Source organism: Miniopterus schreibersii (genome assembly GCF_964146895.1).
Source record: "Miniopterus schreibersii genome assembly, chromosome: 3".
Lineage (NCBI taxonomy): Eukaryota > Metazoa > Chordata > Mammalia > Chiroptera > Miniopteridae > Miniopterus > Miniopterus schreibersii.
The window spans coordinates 42,981,781-43,009,687 of NC_138103.1; the positions used below are offsets into that span (position 1 = coordinate 42,981,781).

Below are 27,907 nucleotides of genomic sequence, written 5' to 3' on the forward strand. Positions count from 1 at the left end.
TGATGGAGAAAAAAATAGTCTTGCATTTATGGAGCTTTTCGTCAGCATAGTGGCTACTAATGATTTCAGTATTCTTAGCATTTACAGGTGATGGGGACTCTACAGTATTGAGAGAAACCCTGAGTTATGCTTAAAAATCAATATTCATCACCTCCCTGTTCTCCCAACACCACATGCTGTGTGTGAAGAACTTTGGACACTGATCTCTTGATGGCTGTGTTGTGTTGCTTTTAAAACCGTACAGGAAGAAGCCTTTTACTGTTTGTAAGTAGCTACAAAGTACGTAAGCAAAACTACAAAAATAACTGTACTTTTAGGAAAACATGGTAGATTTTTTAAAAGCCATAGTTCCACCGTATCTGTGTATATTTTCAACCCTGCTGTACTCAGATTAAAAGAGGTTACCATCAGTGGGACATAAAGTATAGCCTGGGGGTGGCAGTCAAATATAAGACTTAGAAAGGAAAGAATGCACAAAGAAAGAGGGAAAAGAGAAAAAACAAAACAGGGATGGAAAAAGACAGGTGTGCCTACATTGGGGAGTGGAAGAGCGACTCCAGGGAGGGTTGGGTACCATTCAGGAGAATCAGTGCCATGCCCCTCTTTCAGCCCAGCTTTTTATTATAGCTCTTTACAAATAAAAAAACCATGTTATTTTATGGCAGACCTTTTCACACTCTGAAATGGACAGTGACAAAGACAAAGAGGAGTCAAGGTCCTGGGTGGTCCCCAAGCCAGATAATTATTATTTTAAAAAAAATTTTTTTTTCATATATCTTTATTGATTTCAGAGAGAGGAAAGGAGAGGGAGAGAGAGAGACAGAAACATCAATAATGAGAGAGTCACCGATCGGCCGCCCCCCGCATGCCCCTGACCGGGGATTGAGCCCACAACCCGGGCATGTGCCCTGACCAGGAATCGAACCCTGGTCACCTGGATCCTAGGTCGACGCTCAACCGCTGAGCCATGCCCGGCTGGGCTAGATGATTATTTAAAAAAACAGAAGTCCTGTCACACCTGAGGTTGGGTTTCAGCAAGAATGGGCCAAGAGTAGAAAAGGAAGGTTGACAAGATAGTTTGGCATAGAGAACTGAAAACAAAAGGACTGTTTTACTCTTCTCCCTTTCCTTCTTAAGATTTTGGAATTGGAACTTCACAGGTAGGACTCCTTTAATGTTGTACCTACAGCAGAGGTGGAGGTTATGAATGCCCTTTGCTTTCCTTCCTGCTCCCATTGACCAGATCCCTTTTCTTCCTCAGTTTCCATTCCCAGCTCACCTATTTTGAGGGGAAGCTTCTTGGTAGGAGTTCTGTTCCTTAATAAGAAATACTTACTGTGATTCTGATGCCTGGCTGCCCTTGACAATCTCCTGAACAGCACAGGGGGGTAGGTGAGGGATCGGTATTTTGAAAAAGCGGCCCGGGTGGTTTTCACATGCAGCCAGGAGTGGGCGCCTCGCTTGTGTTGCATCGAGTTAGTAGCTCTCCAGCTGCCATTGCCCATGTTATCTGGGATTGGTGGGTGTTTGCTCCTGGGGGCTGAGATCCCTGGCCTCGCAACTCCACTGTCTGTACTTGCTGACCCAGTGCCAGAGTGGAGCCTGACAACTTTGTTCTGATCAGACTCCTTGGGGTGCAGCAGCAGTGCCCAGAGGGCCCCGTCCCACTCAGGCGGCCCTACCCTGCTGCTCTCAGCTGCTCTGGCCCCAGACGCCCAGTATTTCTTTGGTTTGACATTCCAGTGGGAAACAGGATGTGCTTGCCCCTGAAGCCTGGGGAACCCTCACTTATCCAGTGCTGAGAATATCTGAGGGCATGTGCCGAGGGCCCATTATAAACAAGGAAACTGGGAAGCAGAATTGAAACCATTTTTCGGCCATTTGTCAGGCGCAGCAGATCAACACTTCTCCATTGGTTTATGTGGAAAACTGGCAGCCTGAGCAGTTACAAGGGGAGGCAGAGTGGAAGTGGTGTTTTTGAGCAACAGCGGGGCACCACTTTGGGACGAGGTTCTTGGCGTGCATCTGTCTTCACAGCAAGCTTCCAGGAAGGTGGAGTTTGTCCTTTTGGAAGAAGAAGCAGAGGGTGCACAGAGGGTTAGGAGCTTTGCAAATTCACATGAGTATTAGGTAGTGGGGACTGGAATTTGGGCTTTGGGTCGCTTGACCCAGAGTCGGTGGCTTTCCTGCCATGTTGGTCTAAGGATTTGCAAGAATGAAAAGGTAGCTCCTTAGCATGCTGAAAGATGACTTCTCTCAAGTCGTCTGAGGTGCACAAGGTCAGAAAATCGAGCCAATACAGTTTATACAATGAAGAGAGAAAGCCTCTCACACTCTCCACGCCCCATCCTGCTCTCTCTGAAGGCAGTCGCTGTTAAATTTCTTACAAATCTATATAAAATATGTATGTGTTAATATATATTGATGAACAGACCCCAAAATATTCTTTTAATTTATACTAAGAGACTATACTCTGTGCATTGGAGGCTGGACAGCACAGTAGCAACCATGAGGCTGGATTCATGTTTAAGGCCTTGGGCTAGTTACTCTCTGCCTCAGTTTCCTCATCTGTAACATAGGATGTTCTGATTGAATCTGATAATGTTAAGGATGTGGAACAGTGCCTGGTGCATAGTAAATGCAGAAAGAATTAAACTGTTAATTACTCTGGATCTTGCTGTTTTTTTGTAGACTAAAAAAATACAAGATCTACATATACTATTTTTCCCCCGTAACAAAGTAAATAAATTTAGCAAATTATCAAAATGTGACTTTTTGTTATCTTTCAGTGCTACACAGCCTGGTTAGTGCAAAGCATGGTGTGACTGTGCACTGGCTAGCACTTTATGACAGGAATGAACTGTAACCATGTTTGTGGTGCTATTATGGGTTTAAAGAGAACTTCTAGGTATGTTTTTAAAAAAATCCTTACCAGAGGATATTTTTTCCATTGCTTTTTCAGAGAGAGTAGAAGGGAGAGAGAGAGAAACATCATTGTGAGACACATCAATTGGTTGCCTCTGACATGCACCCCAACTGGGGCTGGGCATTGAACCTACAACTGAGGTACGTGCCCTTGACCGGAATTGAACCGGGAACCCTTCAGTCTGTGGGCTGAGGCTCTAACCACTGAGCCAGACTGGCTAGGGCTCTAGGTATGTTTTATTTGATGTTCCAAGCCAGCCTGTGGTGTGTGTTGGGCAGGTGGTATTAATACATTTTGCAGATAAGGAAATGGAGTTTGAATGGGATTCAGCAGGCCTGCCACAGGTCACACAGCCTTGTCTGGGGCGGTGAAGATGCCCAGCTCTCTGCTTCCCTTTGATGCTACAAGTAACTCCTGTTATCTTCAGCTGAGGAGGGAGTGGGGTGCTGAAAGTGTTTCCCCCACAGCGCGATAAGTTTGCTTAGATTTATCCACACTCCTTTTCCTGTAAATAGTGACACATATTTTCAGCACAGTCCCTAGGATTAGAGATGTATTGTGGGGACACTGAAGAGGTAAAATCAGGAAGGGGATGTGGTGCAGCCATGCATGGGAAAGAGCAATGAACCAGAGGCAGGAAGTGTGGTTTCAGTGTCTTCATTGTTTAAAATGATGTCTTGGAAGTAAATGTTCTCTAGGTTTACAACTGAGGATTTAGGGCCGCAGAGGTTAAGTGGCAGTTCCAGGTCACCAGCTAGTTAAGAGCAGATCCAGGGCTAGATATGGAGGGTTGATCATAAAAGAATTAGTAATCAGGGCTATCAGAACCCTTTCTCCAGCCCAGGCAACCAGCTATCAGCAGTTGTGTTCCTGTAGCAAGAAAAGCCTCAGTATAGTGCTGTCCAGTAAAAGCGTAATGGTGAACTACATAGGTAATTAAAATTTTTTTTTTAATTATTTTTTTTTTTTTAAGAAAGGGAGGCAGAGGAGGAGGGGGAGAAAGAGAGAGAGAGAGAGAGCGAGAGCGAGAAACATCGATTCGTTATTCCACTTATTGATGCATTCATTGGTTGCTTCTTGTATGTGCCATGACCCAGGATCGAACCCACCTTGATGAATTGGGATGACACTCTAACCAACTGAGCTACCTGTCCAGGACCACATAGGTAATTTTTAATTTTCTAGTAGCCACATTAAAAAAAAGTAAAAAAGCCTGACTGGCGTGGCTCAGCAGTTGAGCACTGACCTTTGATCCAGGAGATTGCAGTTCATCCCAACCAGGGTTCGTCCCAGTCAGGGCACATGCCTGGGTTGTGGACTCGGTCCCCAGTAGGGTACATGCAGGAGGCAGCCAATCAGTGACTCTCATCTTTGATGTTTCTATCTCTCTCTCTTTCTCTCCCTTCCTCTCTCTGAAATAAAAGAAAGAAAAAAAAGCAAAAATAAAAAACAAATCTTAAAAAACAAAATTTTTTATAGCATTTTATTTAATCCAATATATCTAAAATATTATTTCAACATGTAATCAATATAAAAATTATTCTGTTTTTCATGTGGCCTTTAAAATCCTGTGTGTATTTTGCATTTACAGCACATCTCAATTTGGACCAGAAACATTTCAAGGACTCAGTAGCCACATGTGGCTAGTGATTACTGTAGTGGACCACATAGCTCTCAGAGGGCAGGAGCTGGTTAAAATGCATACTGTTCAAGTTGCTTTGAAACAAAGACCTTGCCTCTTGGCCATTGTCTCCATTCAATGCACATTTTGGTTAAACTCCCTTAGACTAAAGAAACTGGATGAACTGTGCTTTTAATAAGCGCCAGAGAAAATTCTAAGTATTCAAAGCCTGTAATTTAGGATTTGGTGATTCACGTTATGAAAATAATTCATTGTATAGACTTGAAATGATAAACTCTTATAGTACATTTGTGTTTTCTTCTAATATATTAAGTGTTACACACACACACACACACACACACCAAGGAATTGAGAAGTTTTATTTGATACTTTACTACTTGAGGATTAATGAGTAAGTATAAAAATTTCAGAAAAAGGCAAGTTAATGGTATAGTATAGTTTGAATGATTAAAGTTTGATTTTATTGCAACTTTTAAAGGGACTATTGTTTCTTACAAGGTATTAACTGGAATGATGTTTTAAATCAGTGAGCGTGATAAACATGGAGCAGTTAGGAGAATTGGATTCTAGTCTCTCTCTGGTTGTATCGACTCAGGGGCAGATTTCTTAGGTTAGATCTATTTCATTACTTATAATCAAAATCATTTCATTTTTTTAAAAAACCATGAATTTAGATAACCATTTTTTAATGGTTATCAGATATACAACCTTTTTTTGCTCAGGACTACAACACTTTATTCATGAGGTTATTTCTTTGGGAAAGTTATATTCAACTAAGATTATTTTGATTGATAGACTCTCTCCCTCTTCTAGTATTTTACAGCATCTTTTCAAAGGACTATAACTTGCCCAAATGTTAGTGAGATATAAAATGAAGATATGAACCAGAACAAAATAAATTGATGGAGACAGCATGTAATGAAAATCTGCAGGACTGCAGTGCACATGAAGAGTAGATTGACTGGACAACCAAACCCATTGCGAATCTAGTGCTTGCCTGCCCTCCTTTCCTTTCTTGTCTTTCTTTCTGACTCAAGAGCAGTTATTGATCGTTTGCTATGTTCAAGGAGCTTCTATAGAGTTTGTAGTCTGCAGTTTCTATTACAATAGAAAAAATGTCTTATTGAGCAAGTGCATGTTCTCATATATCCTTAAAAGTAGCTTTAGAAGATACCTATTTCTTAGAAAAATTGAATTTAAACATGGAGGCCTCCTTTATAAAAGATGTGTTGACCCCATCATATCTTGAGTTTCATTTCTTTAAGGAAGCCTTCTCTAATTATTCTAGTCAGAAATTCTCGCTCTTGCTGTAATTCCTTATCACCCATTTAAAACACTGAGACTTAACATTAGGTGAAGTCCTGAGTGTGGGAGCTCAGGACATACATCTGGGCTTCAGCACATCCTGGTCCCATGGCTTGGGCAAGTCACTTGGCTGACCTCCCTGAACCTTAGTTTCCCCATTTGTAAAATTGGGGCTGCTCTTGCTCATTAGACACAATTGTGATGGTTAAATGAAGTATTGAAAGTCTCTAGCACAGTGTAGGGTACGTGCTCCGTGCATGTTTGTAGAATGAATAAGTAGTTCATTCTGTGATGACTGTTGGTGCTCTTTGCCTCTAAAGATTTTGGTTGAAGGTAGAACTGACACGGTGTAGGTGTGTAATAGTCATTTGGTTGATGCTTAAATGTAGAGACAGGGAAAGGAATAAAGTACGTAGGAGTCAGAAGGAAGGGTGGGTGAGTTGAGAACAGGAGTGCTGAAATAAGGAATAGTAATGTGAAATATAGCAGGGTGCTGGGGCAAGAGAGTCTTCAGAAGCATGATGATTCAGAGAGCTTGTAAAACTTTGTTTTAATAGTACTTCTCCCTTTTTATATCTTCCCAGAAATTTGAGATGCAAAGAGACATTTTCTACTTAAAATTATTTTCAATTATTGCTTAACCAATAATACCCTGGGGTGGGGTTTATGGCCTTTCCTATGAAACTAGAAGGGCCTTGTTTGACAAAGGCGCTCCAGTGAACAGTTTTTGTGCTCTCACTGTGTGTAGGTCTGGCAGGGATATTGATAGTTCTCAGAGTTCCTGCTGGGTGTGGGTTTGGACGTGCCTTCAAGGTGGGATAGTGGCAACAAACAAACAAAAACGTGGGTCGTGGGCACTTGACCAGATCCTGGGTAAGTTAATGTTCACAGAGAAAGGCAGTTAGTGAAGGTTTCCAAAGGATTCAGTCTACAGTTTTGTTTAGTTTTTACGTATTCATTGACTGCCAGAGCTGGAAAGGACCTTTATTTAGTTATCCCATTTCACAAATGAAGGAACTGGGACCCTGAAAGGTTAAGCAGCCCGCCTGAGGCTCCACAGTGAGTCAGGAGCAGAGCTGGATGAAACCCAGGTCCCTGGCTCACCTTCAGCTGCCTCTGAACACTGATCTCTGCTGTTCTCCTGGTGTAGAATGACCTCCCCGCCACCTTTTCTTTCCTTTCTTGTTTTGGGGGGGGATGTTTTTGAAATTATAAAATGTGAAATTGCAAAAGTAAAACATGCTGTAATTCCTCATCAGCCATTTAAAACACTATTCTGCTTTTGTAACTAAAATATCTTTTGGGTATCACTTCAGCTCAATACATGTTTATCCAATTCTCATTTCTCAGATAGGATGACTACTGTTTATTCAGTAGTTCTATTGATGGCCATGCAAGAGGGGGAATTTATTTTTCCAATCTCAAATAATGCTTCAGTAAACATCCTTGGCTGTATAGCTGGTGATTTTATTTCCGTAAAATAGATTCCTTGAAGTGTGATAGCTAGTTCTAAGGGTGTGTGTGATAGCTACTCTCTGATTACTTTTCAAAAAGATTGTTGAGCTCCTTTACCACTCACATTTATCATCATAAATGCTGTATTTGTTTTTAGTATTTTCATCTGTCGACCTAAGAATGTTGAAACCTTTAGAGAATTTTTATGAGTTTATTTAAGCCTAACTGATGACATATGCTGGGAAGCAAGATCTCAAATGCTCTGGAGAGGAACAGTTTTCCAGCTTCTTTTATGCATTTGAAATTAAAGAGGGAATGTAAGGGAGATTACGTGGAGAAAGCAGGGTGGGGATTGGATTACAGGCTAGTTAGCAAGATTATGCGCTCTCTTGAGGGTGGTTAAGGCTTAGTTCAAAGGTGTGTTAACCTAGATGCACAGAAACAACGGACAGGGCTTACTTACAGCAAAATTAAACCTTTTACTAAAAATTCATGTGCCTGAGGCATGAGTGCCCCCCATGACCTATCCAGTTAGGAATTTATGATCCTATTACACTGGAGGTTACTTTCCATAGAACCCCTATTTTCGTTCGTACATTTATTTTTTATTTATCATTTATTACACTTTGTTAGCATTCACTCTTTTCCCTTCTTTTGCTACATGGTCAGATTTCTCATCAGTTCTCTACTCACCTCATTAACGGGAAGTTCTTTGCTTTTTTGTCCTATTAATGGTTACTTTCCCCCTGGATACCTTCAGAGCAGCTATAATAAATAATTTGATATTAACACATAAAAATTAAATAATAAATATTCCCCCACCTTGGGTTTTACCTACATAGGTTAGAATTTCTTGTTCTTGTTTATTATTTTTTCATATTGTATGTCTCTTAATAAATATTTAAACTGTACATTAGAAGCTTCTAGTCATATCATCTTTAGCCTGTACACTGAGCCCCTTTTCTCTCTCTTTTTTGTGTTCCAGATCTTGAGATTTGTCTAGAGTACATCTTTCAGATGTCCTCAGATTGGGTTTATTGGTTGAATAGTTTCTTAGATCTTGAATATTCAAAAAGGTTTGTGTTTTTTTTTGTGTGTGTTTGTTTGTTTTTGTCTTCCCTGACAGGTGAAGACCATCTTGGTTGGGCTTTTTCTCTCAATTGTCACTGTTGAACATTTGCTCTGGTTTTCAGTGTTGCAGTTGAGAAATCTGATGCTCGCCCGACTGGTGTGGTTCAGTTGTTGAGCGTTGACCTATGAACCGGGAGGTCATGGTTCGATTCCCAGTCCAGGCACATGCCCAGCTTGCAGGCTTGAGCCCCAGTCGGGGGCGTGCAGGAGGCAGCCGATCAATGACTCTCTCATCATTGATGTTTCTCTCTCTTCTCTCCGTCTCCCTTCTTCTCTCTGAAATGAATAAAAACATTAAAAAAAGAAAGAAATCTGATGCTCATCTGATTCTTTTTCCTCTATAAGTCCTCTGTTCAGTTTGTTCCAATGACTATATGATTTCATCTTAATCTTTAGAGTCTCTGACTGCTGACTCTGAAAAGACTGCAGAGTAACCTGTAGATGAAACAAAGTCAAGTTGATTGCCTCCTGCAATAAGGGAGACCGTGACATTGGCAGAGTGTTGCAGAGGAGGGAGGACAGAGATGGGGAATTTATGAGGTTTGGTAGGGTCTGGTATGAGGCAGGTTGTTCAGTGCAAGGACATGGAATTAGAGAAAGTTTTTGATAGAATAATTTAAGACTGGTGGGCTGAGTAAGGGGAATTTAATAAGGATTAGCCAAGCTGTCCATTGTTCAGATAAATGGGTTTCTGAAACCAACAATAAAATTATCTGTGACTTCATCTTGCTGGGTAAGAGCATCCTGAAATAGTAAAGTCCTATTAATGCAGACAGTTGAATAGTAAAGTCATGTTAATGCAATGGCAAGATATGTGGTTGCCAATGATTTCCTGTCCCAGTTTAAATATTTTACAAGCCTAGGCATGTGTCTTTTTTATCTTTGTTAATGCTGCCTGAGCTTGTTGTGAGCCCTTCCAGTCTAGAGAATTATCCCTTCTTTCAGCTCAGGGAGGTTTTCTTTTGTCCCCTCATTCCCTTCTGATTATTTCTTCTCCGTTCACTAGTGTTTCTCCTCCAGGAGAGCCTGTTTTCTGCACGTCCTGTCTCCTCGTTGTGTCTTCCATGTCTCTGATACTGTTACTTGTGATATCTTTCTTGATCTTTCAGTACATGGAATGGGTTTTTAGTACTGACCATGCCCTTTTCCACTTCGTCTACTGAAATTTTAATTTTGGAAATCATGCAGTTTGGTTTTAGAAAGCTTCTTTTGTGTTCGAATAGTATCTCCTTGAACGTCCCCATTGCCTTTCCCCCCTTATTTTCTTTTGTCTTTTTCTTAGACTTTTTGTTCTGGTTATTAACCTTGGTCTCCCTCATTCAAGTGGCCGAGACCCCCTTACATGGGATGTAATTTTTCTTTGACTTTTGATGGTGTCTGTTCCTCAGGAAGGCTAAGAGGACTCTTTGCAGTGGTAAGTCACCAAGTACTAAAGGATAAGATGTGTGTGTGCACACATGCACGTGTGTGTGTTATAACGGTGAGTGTGAGCCATCAAACCTGGGACCCATCAACAGGGACACTGCTCGGTCCTCAGGAGCACTTCAGCTCCCCAGTACAGTGACCCCCGAGGCCTGCTGGGTCGGGAGGATTGGACACATCCAGGCGGCAGCCACAGTCTTCCCAAGTAGAACCAATTAAGATTTCTGGCGAGGTAACTTCAAAGAGCTTTAAAATCTGTGGTTAACCCAGGTGGGCCCTTTGGCACATAGGAATTTTAGGAACCCTCTCCCTAGGAGTTTTCGGAGCACTCTGGCTGCAGACACATTCCCTAGCTCTCTGAGTACAGTGGAAGGACATTTTGGAGCCCAGGTTCTAGAGCCAGACAGCCTAGATCTGAATCCTGGCTCTGCCACTTACTGCCTTTGTCCTCTTGGGAAAATTGCTTAACCTGCAAGTTCCACTTATCTTGTCTCTAAAATGAGGATAATAATAACACCTATTTTCTTGACTTGATATGAGGATTAAATGAGTTTCACCTTTATGGAAAGATGCAGTGTTCTTAGAACAGTGCCCAGCTCATGGCAAATACTCAGTAAGGATTAGCTATTGTTATTATCATCTCAGGGCTGCTGCGAGGATTGAGTTAGTATATGTAAAGTACTAATATGTGCCAATAAATGTTAGTATTGTCAATTTCATGTGATTCTGATTTATGTGACTGAAATATTATTACATAAAAATATTAATAAAGCCACACTTTATCTTTTAAATTTGGAATGCCCCCTTCAAAAAATTAATTGCATAAAAACCCCCACATAATTTTAAAGTTAGGAGGGTGAGTGACTTATAAACAGTATAAACTCTTCTATACCCTTCACCCACAGATGATGATGTTAACATTTTACCACAGAGACTTTATTGTTTTTTGTTTTTTTCTCTCTTACTTAAAATTGAAAACATGAGACTCTGTACCCCTAATGCATTAGAGCAAATTACCCAGAAACAGGGACCCTGTACTATATAATCATGGCACAGTGATCAACATCAAGAAATTAGATACAGTATGGCCATCTAGTCCACAGGCCCCATTCAAATGTTGTCGATTGTCTCAATATTGTTCATTAGAGCAAAATAATCCCAGATTATTTGTGGAATTTTGTTTACATGTTGTTTAAGTCTCCTTCAATCTAGAATAGTTACTCAGTATTTTTATGACCTTGCTGTTTTTGAAGAGACTAGACCAGGTATTTTGTACAGTGTCCTTTAATTTGGGCTTGTCTCATGTTTCCTCCGTATTAAATTCAGGTTAAATATCTTTGGCAGGAAAAAGACGGAAGTGGTGCTGTATTTGTTCGTTTGTTGCATCATTTCAGGTGGTACATGAGGTACATGTTGACAGCTTATCCCACTAGTAAAATTAACTTTGGTTTGGTCACAGGTTTTTTTCACTGTGACGTTTTCTTTTTAATCTTTGGTAGTTAATAAGTATTTTGTGGGGAGATATTCTGAGACCTTGTCAATATCCCATTCCTCTGAATTTTTACTAATTTTATTTTTAAAAATATGTTTTTATTGATTTTAGAGAGAGGAAGGGAGAGGGAGAGATAGAGAGAAACATAGATCAGTTGTTTACCCCCCAACCAGGAATTGAATGGCAACCTGGGTATGTGCCCTGACCAGGAATCAAACTGATGACCTTTAGGTGCATAGGACGACACTCAACCAACTGAGCCACACCAGCCAAGGCTCAGACACTCATTTTAGCATCACTGATGATTCTCGACTAAATCAGTTATAACTGTGATGACTGTCCTACATTTATTAGTTAGTCTTTTGCTATGAGGAAGTACTTTCCCTTCTTTCTATTCATTATATGTTTATATTCACACAGACTCAAGGATTCCTCGCAGGAGATTGTAATCTGATATTTGCTGTTATTTTGACATTTGATTGTCCCGATTTTGACCAGTAGGAGTTCCTTTAAGCTAGCTCAAATATTTTTGGGAAAAGTTTTCATCATTCTTTGAGTACTTCTTTCCTTTTTGGTATAAAAAATTATTTTAGGAGTTTTACTTCCCTGTCCCATCCTTGAATCAGTCTGTTTTCTAAGGAGTAGAGAATGATATTTAGAAACCAAATATCTGGGCACTAGGTGTGATTACTGCTATGGAGGTGTCACTCCTCTGATGCCCTCTCAGTGGGGAGACCTAGAGGATTGTGTGTGTGTGTGTGTGTGTGTGTGTGTACATACACCTATATTTATTTAAGCATATTAAATCATGTACTCACACTGGTACCTCCATGTGCAGAGGGTTCATTCTTGTTTTCTCCTTTCCCATATTTGTAACTCCTTTCTCTAACAGGAGAAACCTGGCTCCTGTTTATCTCACTATATTTACTAATTGCTTAATACCTCTGTCTGGAACCAGTCTGCCAACTCTGCCTGGCTGCTGTCTGGCTCGGCAGCCATCCTTGCTCAGACACCTGTTTGGCTCAACCTCCAAACCCACCTGATAACCACCTTGCTCAGACCTCAGCTCCATATCTAGCAAGTATTGAGGAAGAGGAAGGGGCCCTAGTGGCTTTTCAATGGAATTTTTCAACTATTCAGGAAGGAAGGGAGAGAGGGAATGACTAATTTTTTTTGGACCCTCTAAGTGTTTGAGAGATGAAAGTAAAGAATCATCATTCATGTTAGGGCCATACATTTAAAATTCAGTACCACTCCGTGATTGTACTGTGGAATCACAGCTGCATGTACAGCTCAGTTGTAGCAGAACTGTCATCTGATAGAAGAACAGTGGTCTGCTCTATCTAAACATATATTGTGTTTTTGCTGAGGGAGTTTATATTTTACTGCACTTTATTTCCTTTCTTACAATTCCATTTTTCTTAAATGGGAACATTTTTCTATCTTTAGAGGAGATGTTGTACAAGATTAAAAAATGCCTCTTTCCAGTCCTGAAAAAAAGTCTAGCAAAATAGGGGCTTGATCACGATAATAAGATGAAACAACACAGGAGTCTGGGAACACGTGTCATGTCTTACCCACTAGGACTACCACTCAAGGGAAGAACCATTTGTATTACTGTGAACAAACTTTAATATACGAGAAATAGAAGCAGCACCTTAAAAAGAAACACATTTTGCTCTTTTCATGACTACATGAGGGGTTTCTTTACAAATTCCTCACCTAGCAGTGAAGATAGTCTTAGTCAAAAACCATTAGATGGTAGAAGTATTCACCAATAATACATCTGACAAAAAGTCAATACCCAAAATTTATAAAGGACTCAGACAACTCAATACCAGAACAACAAACAACCCAATTAAAAAGTGGGCAGAAGATCTGAATAGATACTTCTCCAAAGAAGACATACAGATGGCCAATAGACCTATGAAAAGATGCTCAACATCACAATTCATCAGAGAAATGCAAATCAGAAGCACAACGAGGTATCACCTCACACCTACCAGTCAGAATGTCTGTCATCAATAAATCAAGAAACAACAAGCATTGGTGAGGATGTGGAGAAAAGGGAACCCTCATATACTGTTGGTGGGAATGCAGATTGTTACAATCACTATGGAAAACAGCGTGGAGGTTCCTCAAAAAATTAAAAATGGAATTGCCTTATAACCCAGTGATTCTACTTCTGGGATATATCCAAAGAAACCCAAAACACTAATTTGAAAGAATATATACACACCCATGTTTATTGCAGCATTATTTACAATAGTCAAGATATGGAAGCAACCCAAGTGCCCATCAATAGATGAGTGAATATAAAAGCTTTGGTATATTTACACAATGGGATATTACTTGGCCATAAAAAAGAATGAAATCTTACCTTTTGCGACAGCATGGATGAACCTAGAGGGTATTATGCTAAGTGAAATAAGCCAGAGAAAGAAAAATACCATGTGACTTCACTTATATGTGGAATCTAAAGAACAAAATAAATGAACAAAATAGAAACAGATGCATAGATACAGAGAACAGACTGACAGTTGACAGAGGAGAGGGGTTTGGGGGACTGGGTGAAAAAGGTGAAGGGAGTAAGAAGTAAAAATTGGTAGTTACAGAATAGTCAAAGGGATGTAAATGACAACATAGGGAATATTGTCAATAATATTGTCATAACTATGTATGATGCCAGGTGGGTACTGGAAATGTTGGAGGGACCACTCTGTAAAGTACATAATTATCTAACCACTATGCTGTACATCTGAAACTAATATAGCATAATATTGAATATAAAAAACACCATCAGCCCTAGCTGATTTTGCTCAGTGGTTAGAGCTCTGGCTCGAAGACTGAAGGGTCTGGGTTTGATTCTGGTCAAGGGCACATACCTCAGTTGCAGGCTCGATCCCGGCCCCGTGTGGGAGGCAACCAATCCATGTGTCTCTCATATCGATGTTTCTTTCTCTCTCTCTCTCTCTCTCTCTCTCCCCCCCTTTCAATCTCTGAAAAGCAATGGAAAAATTATCCTCAGGTGAGGATTAAAAATAAAACAAAAAAACCCCAACCCTCCCCCAAAACAACACTATCAGATGGTGGTTAACAATACTTGGTCTGAGAAACAATTACCATTGGTGCCTGAGAAATGTCTCCAAGCTTCTACTTTACCTTATCCTGATGGGCCTGAGCTAAAAAAAAAATTTAACTTGATTTATGTTTTCCCAGAGAACTTGGAATCTAATAGGTTAAACTGCTAAATAAAAATATAGTGAATTTTAAAGACATAACATTAAATAATTTTTTGAAGGGTTCACTTCCCCTTTGTGAAGGAGTAAAGTTTGTGAAGGAGTTTGTCTTGAATGTAATAGTTATTCTGTGCAGCTGGTAGAAACCTGCCTTTCTGGTTTGTAGTGTTAATCAGCAAAGGTGTTATTACTCATTTGAAGAATTCTTTGTTCTGGTTGAAAGTCTCACTGATGGTATTTTCTAATAAGCTTGTACTACTTGGAAGTCTTTCTCTAAGATTATAAGCCTTTTGTAGCTCTGTTCTTTCCACAGTATTGTTCGTATGTCAGTAATAAAAGTAATCTATCGCTATTGGCTGAGATTTAAGTGGCACATAATTCACAATCCAGAAAATATGTCACAGGCATTTATTTACTCTCAGGTGAAAAGTAAAGTAATATATTGTATCATTTAAGTGAAGTTTTTCTGAATGGAGTTATAAAATAAAAAGTCAGTTGCTTTCTTATATTTTCTTCTTGACTATTTCATATCTAATCTCTTTTGTTTTCCTGATGATGGAAAACCAGATTCTTGTTAGATTTATTTTATTACATAAAGAAAATGTACATGTCTATAAGATTTACATATAAAATTTAATCTTGGGCCCCTTTATTTTTTGATATCTTGTAAATTTCAAATATAAACTACTTTTATACTGCCTTTAGAGTCGGAGTCTGTTGTAATTATATGACACTGAAACAAATGTATGTCTTTTTACTTTAAAAGTAAACTTAAGTACCTTTGAATCAGATAAATTCTGAGGTCAGGATACCTGAATCCATTCAGCTTTCTCTTAGCTTTCATTAGGTCTGATTGATCCAGAAAAATGGACCTCTTCCTAAGGAGGCAGGAGTAGAGGTTTAATTCACAGGCCTCCGTGTTTCCAGCATTTCTTCTCTCTTCTTGTTCGTTGGCTTCTAACATTAATTCAGTGAACATTTAGGCAGTCCTTACTGTATGTAAATTATTGGACTGCCTGGAAAGGAAGTGGTGAATAGCTCAGTACTTGCTTTCAAAATGTCTAAATATTTGACATTTAGAGATATAGAAGTAGAAAATGGCTTTAATAAAGGCAAAATAGTGTAAATCTCGGGGATGTGCAAAAATGAGACACTTTGTGGCTTCGATGGAGGCAGAGGTCAAAATGAGGTTGAGGGGATAAGGGCAGACTTTATGGAGGAGGTGGCATTAGAACTGGGTCTTGAAGGGTAAGTGCTGTTTTGAAGATGACAGAGAGTAGGAAGATATTCCAGATAAAGAGAGCAGTAGAGACAATCCAGGGCTCAGGGAGGCCTCGTGAATTTGTGTTGTTCAACTCCCAGGTCTTATTAGTGGAGGTCCATTATGTGTCTAAGACAATTTTTAAATTTATTCTTCCTTCAGAAAATCCTTGGGCATGTTGCTAAGTGCTATGATCACAGTTATGTCTTGCTTTGTAGCATTAGAAATTCCTCATTTTGGTAGAGTTTTTTTTTTAGAAATGGTCAGAAAGAACTGGAATGGTATTAAATACAATCACATTCATGTCTGTCTTTTGCCAAGTATTGAAAGAAGTTTAAGAGACAAGTTTTCTTTAAACTTCAATGACAGTAACCACCTGACTTAAGAATGAAGCCTTTATCTCAGTGTTTAAGGAACTGGGGGCACATGGCCTCCACACTAGTATTAATGGCCTATAGTATCTGCCTGCTTAAAGGGCTCAGGAAGAATTCAGATTAAAAAGTCTTAGAGTGACTTTTTTGGGGGGGAAATGGGGAGTGTGAGTTGTTTATATGTAAACATGGTCAACAAATTGACAGCTCAACACCATAATCCTATCTTGTCTCTGCGCGTTTTACTTAACAAACCTCTTAGTGCATGAACCGCATCCACAACAAAACAACTACCTCCATGAGCCAAAAAAGGTAATGACTAGTTTCCACTTGGCATACTTTTGCTTTTTAAAAATATTTTTACACAAGTAAAATGTGTGCATGCTAACTAGTCAGATGTACAAAAAAGCTCCTGATGAAAACCAACTCCTTTGCTGTCTCGTTTTTTAGACGTTTTAGTCACTCTAGCCCCAGGGCTTCTTTAGGGTTCTGCGTGCAGATCAGTGATTCCCCCATAGAGGTTCTTTGTATTACCTTCTGGGCGCATCTTGCTCTCCTCTGTTATTAGCGTACTTTTTCCATCTTCTAGAGTTTAATCATTTGCTGGCATGCAATAGGTACTCAATTAATGTTTGAATGAATGAAGTCACTATTCTTTTAGAATATCCGTGATGGTACTTAACTTGTCCTTTTCTAGTAATCCCGAAACTGGCCTGTTCCTTGCCCAGTATATTTCTGGTTTGTTCTTTGGTTCTTATGTCAGTTCTCTATCGGTTCTTAATTTTCTTACTCAAGTATGATTTCTTTTAAACCTTAAGACTTTCAGCTTGAACTGAAAAGTATAGCCCATAGACAGTTCCTATGAGGAACCCACATGAAGTATGAAATTACCCATAAGTGAACAAGCAGAAGGCATGATAATGGCGTTTAAATAGGGGGGAGGGTGATTGAAAGAGGTCAGTTAGGGCAGGACTGGCAGAAATGTGAGCTGGTGATGCGCACCCCCACCTGGTAGCTAATTTGCTGCCAGCATCCATGCTTTCTGAGTCTTGTCATGTTACAGGATGACAGATGAGAATTAAGAGCTTCTCGTGCATGTGTTTGCTTGAAGTAGCGACAGAACTGTAGTATTTCTGAGGTTCGCCTGTCTGTGTAGAGAAAGCTGTGCAGGGTATCATGAGACATCGTGTTTTCTCATAGGTCAGCTCTGGAGTCGTTGCACAACAATGCATGCTTTCTTTGTGGTTTCCCCTTACAGGCTAACAAATATGCTGAAGGGTGGCATTTGTAAAGAATTGTCAGCACCAGATTCTATATACATGCAAAACTGTCACAGAGGATCGACAGGCTATGTTCTGGTATTTTTGGAATGAAATGATAGTTTTGGAAAATGGTGATTTCTTGCATGCATGAAATTTTTGCAATTTCTATATACTTTCCAAACTACTAAACTGGTTTTCCAGGCTTGCTTTTGTGTATATTTTTCATGAGTAGAATATTATATCTTCTTTTTTATTATTTTTTTAAACCTCACCTGAGGATATTTTTTCCATTGCTTTTCAGGGAGAGTGGAAGGGAGAGAGAGAGAGAGAAACATCAGTGTGAGAGAGAGACATCGATTGGTTGCTTCCTGCACGCACCCCGACCAGGGCCGGGGATCGAGCCTGCAACTGAGGTATGTGCCCTTGGCTGGAATCGAACCCAGGACCCTTCAGTCTGTGGGTTGACACTCTTAACCACTGAGCCAAACCGGCTAGGGCAATATCTTTTTTATACTTTATAAATAGATTGTATGTATGAAAAAGCTAATATTTCTTGTGAAAGTAGAAGCATAAAATATTTTTCATAAAGATAACCTTTATTATTTATTTATTTATTTATTTGTTTGTTTATATATAAAAATTGGTTTATATAAGTTGATTTAAAACTTTATATATAATTATAGCAGTGAAATGGGGCAGATTTAAATATATATGTATATATAATATTATCCTTAAAATTATAGCACTGAAATGGGGGCAGATTTAAATTTAAATTTAAATATAATATATATGCATACATATATTTAAATCTGCCCCCATTTCAGTGCTGTAGTTTTAAGGATAATTCATTCTCCTTTTGTTTACGAAGCACTTTTTTACCTTCTTGGATAGGAGAATTACGTTGGGGTTGTGTGGCTCTACCTGTTCTAGTTACTCTGTTCCTGTCTGTGCCTGACTAGCAGAAAGGACCCAGAGGAGATTAGATCAAGATGGAACACTAGCCTCATATGCCAGCCTTCTAGACATATTTTGAAGTAACAGGAAAGATATGTGTGCATTTTCCACAGCAGCCTGGAAAATAAGAGAGGCTCATCTTAGCCAGCCAGAAACTATTAAAAAAAATTCCTGAGTCAAAAAGCAAATGTGAAACAATTGAAGGTGAAACCATACTCCAGAACATGAGCAGAACTATGGAAGGAGGTAGTGACGGATTAAGGATTGCTCCAAATTTAGTGGCTCTGCATGTTTTGGGATTAGGAGAAGATGCAGGCAACCATCCAGGTGATGTCTATAGAACTACAAGACAACAGTGTCTTTCCAGTAAATTCCTTTCATGGTTACTTAACAAGAGTCAACTGTTACTGTTTGCAACCAGGAATTCTGCTTGATGCACTCACATTCCTATTATAAACTATTTGTATTCATGATGATATTTATAGTATGCAATTTAAATTTCCTGTACTCTTACTCAGGATTTTTACTTGGGACCCTGGCATGGTTCTTGGGCCCAAACCTACATGTTCACTATTCTCACAGGGCAAGGGAAAGGAGGCTGGTGGATTGCCTGGCTGTTCCTATTTACTGCTTTGAGAATGCTGGGACACATGGCTCAGGAATTAGTGGGGGAATTTTATAAATTCTGCCTGCCCCAAAGCCCAGGTAGAATTCTATAAGACCTAATGAAAAAAAGTATAAAACTTCCTTGAAGGATATAAAAGAAAACCATCTAAGTTTCACTTGTAAATATCATACCATCCCCTCCAAGTCTGTCAATTAAATTTAATTCGTCAGATTCCCAACAGAATTGTTTATTAAATTGACAAGCTGGTTCTAAGCTTCCTTTAGTAGAATAAAAGGTCTAAGAATTGGCAAAGACAATTTGAAAAAGAATGATGGATATCAACAATTAAACTAAACTCATTAAAATTTTGGAGGGTTGGTCCAGGAATAATCCATGGGATTGAACGAGGGTTCATTTGGTAGATGATAAAGTTGTTTCAAATCCAAAGAAATGAGGGACTTTCTGGTAAAACATGGTGCAGTTGTCTATCCACTTGGAAACAAAGTTAGGCCCTTATCACAAGCACAAAAATAACTTTTGGATTGAGTGAAGAGCTAAATATACTAAGTAAAATTGTATTGGAAGTACATACTAGAATTTGCTCATAAGCTTTGGGTTGCAGAATGCCTAACCCAAATGCTAGGAAATGCAATTGATTAGTAAACGCAATTGGATTGGAAAAATTTTGCTCAATCCAAATCTTGGCAAAGGTGTAGGAAAACAGACTCTCATTGAATGAATTGTAATGGTGTTTTTGGCAGTGCCCATTGTGATTTTAAGTATGCATAAGTATTCAAATGAGTAATTTCCAGATTTTTACCCTAGCTGAAGAAGACATAGATACCTGAGCACAAAGACACATTTATTAGATGTGACGTTGTTACTATGCCAGCAGCCTGAAGAGCCATCATGGAAGTGCTTTTTGTTTGTAAATCTAATGGATTTTGAAAAGGGACCAGTTAAGTTTTACCAGGATAAGTTGGAGGAAAATAAAATACCTGTGGGATTTGAAATGAGAACTATTTTCTCCCATTGTGTGCTTTTATCACCCATTTTATTATACATTTCATCCTAACATTTTCCTTATGTTACAAATTCATTTTCTAAAAGCAGTGTAATATTGAGCACTCACCCTATGGGCGTGAGCATGCAACCTTCAGTCTCTGGGAGAAAATGCAACTGAACAAAGCCCTACTTCATTAACACAATGTATGATTTCTTGGGGATTTTTTTTTTTTTTTTTTTTACTATCCTGTTATCTCTGCCAGTGATGGGGCAAAAGAAAGGAAACTTGTATCTGTATGTACGCCATGAAAATGGATTATTATCTAGATTAATGTGGTATGTGGAATAGTGCTTGCTGATTAAATGTTTATCTCCATGTGTGAATAATTGGCATTTAATCTATGAGATGATAAGAATCTTAATTTAAAGAATCTGTGTATGTAGTGGGAGAGGGAGAAGAGGTTAGATTTCTAGATAGGTGCCAGCATTTACAAAGCAGCCAAAGGGAATGTTTTCTTTGTTTTTGCTTATGTAAAAGAGATACAGCAAAATATTTTTGGCGGGGCTTTTCAGAACATTAAATTTGACATCTTTAATCTGTGGATTTATTAGTTGAGGGTTGAAAATAGAAGCTTTGGCTATTGTTATTTAAATTTTATATATCTTCTGTGTTGTAAGAGTAACACTAGGTGAAAATTGCTTTCCAAAGTGGAAGTGTTGTGGGATTTTAACAAAATAAGTGTTTTTTGGTGAATTGACTAGATGCTGTTTATATAAAAGATTCTTTATTAAAAGAATTTTGTTCTAAAGAGAATTTACTGTTCCATAAGAAAATAAGTTTATGTTAATATAAAACCCATGACAATTTTAAGATTGTTTTCCAAGGCAATTCCTGTCACATGCTTTACTTAAAACCCCCTTTTTTCTTTGTAACTGAGGCAAAATTTATAGAGGGAACTGTGGGTTAATAAAATGGCTCCTGTTGTGAGCAAAGCTAATAAAAGATGAGAGCTGACTGTGTCCCACTGAGAAGGACAAAACACCTTGTTAAAAATAAAAATCTGTGAATTATTTTTGCAGAAGTCAACGAAAGGTTCTGTCGTCCTTGACCACGTATTCCGTCACATAAACCTGGTGGAGATCGATTATTTCGGGCTGCGTTACTGTGACAGAAGCCATCAGACAGTGAGTACAATGACTTCCTTCGTATTAAATGTTTCTGGGTATAAATTTCACTCTATCTCTGGCCTTTCCTGCTGTGGTTTTAAGTGCTTAGGGTCCTTGTAAATGAAAGTGGCTTTGAAAACCTTAAACATGTTTTGCCTGGCTAATGTCTTTGCATTTTTTTCCTTTTGCCAGAAGTCTACAGAGTTGCAGGATTCATGACTCGTGTGTACTCCTCTTTACAGATGCTTAGCTGGTTTCCACCTTTGCAACCATACCGTAGAGAGTGCTTACCCATTTGTGCTCTTAAGAGAACTAAATAAACCATTTAATGTGTTAGGAGGCAAGTGGCTGGTCTCTTGAATTGACAGATATTATTACCTTTTAAGAAAGCGAATGGTTAAAGAGAAGAAAGATATACAGTGTAAAAAGATGGCTATCCAAGATTCAGAAGTTTGATGAGCAATTATAAAATAAAATAAGTAGGGGTGTTCATTCATGAGCTTGATGGAGTAAGAGTAATAAAGGTAACCAAGCTTTTGTTCACAGGGGTTTAATTCAGAACTTCTTCCTGACTGTTGGGTGATGGTTAGAGAGTTCCTGAGAAACACCACATTGGTTATGCTGATTCTATTTGGTTATAGGCTGAGAAGCTGTTTCTTAGGTGATAGACAGGAAAGACTTTGGAGGTCATGATTTTGAGGTACAAGAATATATTCATTAGTGACTTTTGTTTTAGTCTAAGAAAAATCTTAACCTCAGTTAAGATACAGTCTTATTATGCAAAATGCTTATGCTCACCTTAAAAATACCCTGTTTGACTTACCTTTTATTTTTCATGCTGCTTACCTCCTGTTGGAATAGTTTTCCTCTTCTTCCTTCATCAGTTCTCCCAGCCTCTACTGGGTCATCTGGGGTCTAGTCAGTGAGGGACATGATTGCTGAGTGGTGTTTCCCTGCCCAGGTCCCAGGAATGTGCTGGGATGAGAGGAGGCAGGCAAATGGAATGCTAGTGATGGTGATAAGTTGTAATTTTTCTTGAGCTAGTTCGATAGCCTTTCTCTTTCATAGGGGGATTTCACAAAACAGGAATAAAAAATTGGGTGTGTTGGTTAGCTTTCCACAGAAAGGAATGGTTTTCTAAAGGCGAGCAGTCATGAATGCACACTTCAAAGAAAGGGACTGGCATGTTCACAGTCCACTGAATTCTGTCCCATACAGGCCATACATCAGTGTAGCAGAACTGTAAATCTATACTGAAAGATTAGATTGAAGGCTGTAGAAGATACCTTGCATTACATTCATATTTTTGAAATAACATTTTTCCCAGCAGAAAAAAAATACACAGTTTTCTGATCTTATCTCGTATGTCAGACCTTGCCTGGAAAGACTGACTGTCTTGCTAAAATTATATAGACCTTATCTGTCTTAGCTTTTTTCCCCCCCTTTCCAAAGGGGAAAAAAATGTGAAAAGCTAGAGAATTTCAAACAATGGCCTGTGTCATTACAAAAGAATTAGCAGTTAGTATCGATAGTTTATTCAAAGTTTTCTAGGGGTTGTATTAAGACCAAAAGCATTTTTTTCTTACCTTTATTCCTAAAGTTTGTCATTTGTGATAGTGTTTATAATACAAGTGTTTTAGGAGAAAATAAATTACACTTAGAAGGGGAAAGCTCTTAAGTAATTTTTTTGATCATCTGTGTAAATCACATGAAAAAATTATTTTCTGTCTTCTGAATTTTTTTCTGGTGAACCGAGTTAAAATAGAGGTGGTTTGTAAACATTGCGTAGTCTTCGCCTGTTCAAATGCCTGATTATCTTATGTTCCTTTTAATTGTGGGACGGTGTGAGAATAGGCTGTGAAAACTTGCCCTTCTTCCCAGGGACCCTTTTGTCACAGCCCACAGTTCTGGAGGACGGACAGAGCGCGTCTGGGTGGGCACACACCAGTCCATCCCTGACTCGCTTCCCATGGGTACTGAGGCAGAATTTAGGATTTCTCTCAGGAAAAGCTCAGGCAGGCTTGTCACTTTGGAAGGGCAACACCCAGGTCCCAACTTTAAGTTTCTAGGGAAGTTGGTGATAAACCCAAATGCATATTTCCCTGTCTTCTCTCTATATTAGTAGGAGCAGCCCTGCATATCCCATGGTTACTTGATGTAAATATCCCATAGTTACTTAAGATAAATAAGAATTTAAAGAATACCCTTTGTTGGAATGACACAGGACATGATAAGAAATATTTGCCTTATAAATAGAGTAATGAATTCCATAAATGTGCATTAGTGTCCATTCGATAGGATTTTGTGTATTGCTTTGCTCTCTTTCAGCACCCAAAATTTATTAATGGGAAATGCTTGAGTAACAACCTATATTCTAATTAAGATCTACACAGAGAAGACTTTGAGGCTCTAAGAAGGACCACTTAGGTCTACTTTAGAGGCAAATAAAAAGAGAAAGTGGGAGAAGGAGTGCTAGGGATAAAAGGGAATGAAGATAACAGGAAAGAAGAGATGGCTCATTTGTCAGTGAAAAGTCCTAAACTCTCCCTTCCATTAGCAAAGGATCATGCCTGGGGCTAAGCCCCAAACACTCGTGGGGGTGGGACTGGGTTACCTGCAGCACTGCTAGTCAGCCAGTTATGGTCAAAGTATAAGCATGCAAAATATAAGCAAGTGAGCTGCACTGGCAGTGGCTGAAGGGTCAGGGAGGGTTTTAGGTCTACCTCAGAGATTTACTGCATGTTGCCTGAGAAGATAGGCAGCGACCCTAGAGAATTAGAGAGCGACATGCCTAATGAACATGTCCCTAGGACTGATGGACCTCCGTGGCAGGGAACTTGTCTGCCCTGGAGGACCTAGAGTCCAGATTCTAGATGGTTCATCATCATTACCCATCACCATCATTGTCATTAGTGCATTAGGCACTATTTAAGATTTTCCATACGTTGTCATGGCATGCTCAGAACACCTGTACAAGTTTGATTTTATTATTTTACCATTAGAGATGAAGAAACAGAAGCTAAAAAGGTTAAGCAACTTCCCCAAGGTCACATAGCCATCAAGTATTAGGACCAGAATTCAAATTCAAGTCTTCATGTCTACAAGACTTAGCAACCACTGTAATATCCTGACTGGAATGAGATAAAAAGGCTCTGCATACTTAGGATACTAAGGAATTCTCTCTTTCTATGCAATTTGCATATTAATGTGTGTTGAGAGGACTTAAATGGTGTTTTACAATAAGTAACTTATCAGGTTCACCTTGTGGCAAGAGAGTAGTTATTTTGGCCTTTGTGTATGGGCTCATGGGTGCTTCAACAATTATTTAATGAATGCCTAAAATGTGCAGGCCATTACTAGAACCTTCTCTCTTTTTCACATAGTCTCAGGAATTCTAGGGAAAGGGAATTTACTGCCTAAAAAAATCAAATGGAAAAAATATGAATTTTATTAATTTATAACTGGGAGGTTCATGTAGCAAATGCATTGATGCACATGTTACCTGTGTGTAAAACAGAAACAGCTAGACAGACATAAACCTTGTTAAGGCAAACTCCTCTCTAAGGGGTACAGCTGACTTGATTTGGAACACTGGGCACCATAATTTCTTCACTTCGCAGGTAGGGTCTGTAAACAGATCTCTAGAAAATAAAAACAGTTCTTCATGAAGACATGTTCATTGAGACTGAATCAACTCAGAGCTGCATGTGTTAACCCAGGCTTAGTTTTATAAAGCAATCTCTTCAAGATGCACCGTGACGTTCACATACTTGCAGTTCCTTTTCCTAAAGACAAACGTGAAAGCATTTAGCCTGGGCATCGAGCCTACTTTCTGTTCTGCTCTGGCCCTTGTCATCAGCTCCTTTTTTGATCCAGCTGGTCTGAGTGGGGGACATAGCTCTGTTATATCAGGGCCTTGGTTTGACTTAGAGAAAATTTCCAGCCTGGATTTAAGGTGAATGTGAGGCAGTTTGTCATTGGGATTATAAGAATACACAGGGGAGTCAGAGAGATCCAGATTTGTCTAATGGTCCTGCCACTTAGTTGCCATATTTAAGATTCTCTTAAAGTACTGCCCATTAATCGAGAGCAGCAGAACTTCCAGAGATGTTTGTTCTCTCCAGTTCATTCTAGGACTGTCTGTCACTGGCTATCACCAGCTTAGTTGCTAGCTCAGCAGGAACACCTTCTGTTTCTCCTCACCGTGTATGGCCAGCAGCTCAGCTTGCTGTATCCTTTAAGAATTTTATTAATTTTAAAGAGAGAGAGGAAGGGAGAGAAAAACATCGTTTTGTTCGACTTATTTATGCATTCGTTGGCTGCTTTGGTTGCTTCTTGTATGTGCTCTGACTGGGGATCAAACCCACAACCTTGACATATTGGTATGATGCTATAACCAGTGGAGCTACCGGGCCAGGGCTACTTGGTATATCTTTACTTTGAATTGGTACCAGCTCTCTCTGTGCTCTGTGTCCTAATTCCTAGCACCTGTGAACATGTCACTTTACAAGGCGAAGGGGGCTTTGCAGATGTGATTAAGGATTTTATAATGGGGAGATTATCTGGATTAACCGGGGGGAGGCAGGAGAGTCAGAGAGGATGAGATGTGACAGTAAAAGCAGCGGTCAGTCATGCATTTACTGAGAGGGGCCTTGATCCAAGGAATGCAGGCAGCCTGTAGAAGCTGGAAATGGACTGAACATTAAAAACATTCTTTAGCGTTGACATCACTATGTTAGTTTATCTGCACTTACAGAAATGCCTTCCTTCATTGATGTAATTGTAATTGTTCCCCTTCACTTTCTCATAAATAACCCTTGTCTTTGCCTCCTAATCGAAACACTATTTGGGTTTCTGCCTGAATCAGTCCTTCCAGAATAGCAGTTTTTTGGATCTCAAATAAATGCTTGTTGCCTCTCACTTTGGTCTTTTATTTTTAGGTTAACAAGACAATAAAAGCAATCATATGGTAACTTCCCAACTTCTTGACCCTCCAGACAGACTTAGTTGCTTCTTACTTATCCTTTCCTCTCTTCAATGGAAGAGCCCCAACCCCTCTGACCCGGATCTTATCACCTCACTTCTGCATCAATAACCCTCTGCCTCTCTATTCCCCTCTCCCATCAGGGTTTAGGCATGTTTAAGTCTCTCCCATTTAAAACCACCCTTCCCCCACTCCCACACCGCCCTCTGTCTATTTGCCATACTGACTCTCTGTGAAAGCCTCATCTAAATTCATTGCCTCCACTTCTCAAATCCCATTCATTCCTGAACTTACCACAGTCCAGCTTTGATGCCTGTCATGCCACCAAAACTGTCCTCAGGCCTCTAGTTGCTAAACCCTAGTGACACTTTCAACCCTAGGCTTTCTTTTTTATCTTTAAATAAACTCTTTTATTGACATACAACATATGTACAGAGAGTGTAGACATCAGAAGCATACTGGCTGATACATTTTCACAAAGAACACACCTGTGTAACAAGTATCCAGACCAAGGAGCAAAACAGAGGCAGCATCCCAGAGTCTAAGACAGTTTGCAATTTAAATAGCAAATTTTTCTTCCTATTACAAACATGAGAGGAACATGAGAAGTGCTCTGAAGGAGGAACAATATTCTGTAAGAAAATGGAGGAAGCTTTGATCTGGCCAGAGGGTGGGAGCAAAGGAGGCTTGAGAACTGGGTCCTGCAAGACTGTGGTATTTGGTGGAACAGAGAAGGTGGGGTGGGGTGTGGGGTGCCAGGGTGGCTGGGAGCTTGAGCAAACAACAAGGCAGGAGGGTGTCAGCAACCAGCAAGGAGTCCCTCTGGCCTGTGCCTGGAGCTGGGGGAGCTGGGAAGAGAACCTGAGGCTGGGGCCGCAGAAGTGCCTCTACTGGCTATGTATATGCTCTTCAGGGGCTGTGGCAGAATTTTATTTTGTTTCATTTTAATTTTGGTGGTGGTGCTGGATTTTAGATATAGCATCAAGACTGTTGAAACTGACAAAAAGATTCAGATTTGTTTAAGCAAAAAAATAAAAAGCAACATTGCCTCGGGTGTTGCTTAATCTAGGATTCAAATGGTGACTAAGATTAGGTTTTTCCTGCATCTGTTATTTTATCTCTGTCCTTGGAGTCCTCACCTTTTTTTCTTTTAATTTATCTTTATTGTTGAAAGTATTACAAATGTCCCCATTTCCCCCCATTAATTCCCTCCCTCCTGTACCCCTCCCCCAGGCCTTCACCCCACTATTGTCTATGTCCATGTGTTATGCATATGTGCATATAAATTCTTATGTTAATCTCTCCCCACCCACCCCTGCCTTTGCTCTGAGATTCGTCAGTCTGTTCCATGCTTCTATGTCTCTGGATCAATTTTGATCATCGGTTTATTTTGTTCATTAGATTCCACTTATGAGTAAGATCATGTGACACTTGTCTTTCTCTGACTGGCTTATTTCTTTTAGCATAATACTCTCCAGGTCCCACCATGGTGACCCAAAGGGTAAGGGATCCTTCTTTTTTACAGCTGCATAGTATTCCATGGTGTAAATGTCCAAGAAGATGGTTGATATGATTTCAGTATTCTTGAACTTGTAGAGACTTGTTTTATGTCCTAACATGTGGTCTATCTTTGAGAATGTCCCATGTGCACTTGAGGAGAATGCCTGTTCTGCAGCTTTGGGGT

General features: G+C 39.5%; 1 protein-coding gene across 2 annotated transcripts in view; it reads left to right on the forward strand.

The window, feature by feature from the left end:
• The window catches only part of EPB41L4A (erythrocyte membrane protein band 4.1 like 4A), a 208,974-nt gene that overhangs the window by 61,466 nt on the left and 119,601 nt on the right, over positions 1–27,907 (forward strand). For both annotated transcript variants that reach the window (XM_081133301.1, XM_081133300.1), the window contains one exon: positions 21,153–21,257. In XM_081133301.1, the coding sequence (XP_080989427.1) occupies positions 21,153–21,257 (105 nt within the window). The remainder of the gene's footprint in view (positions 1–21,152; positions 21,258–27,907) is intronic.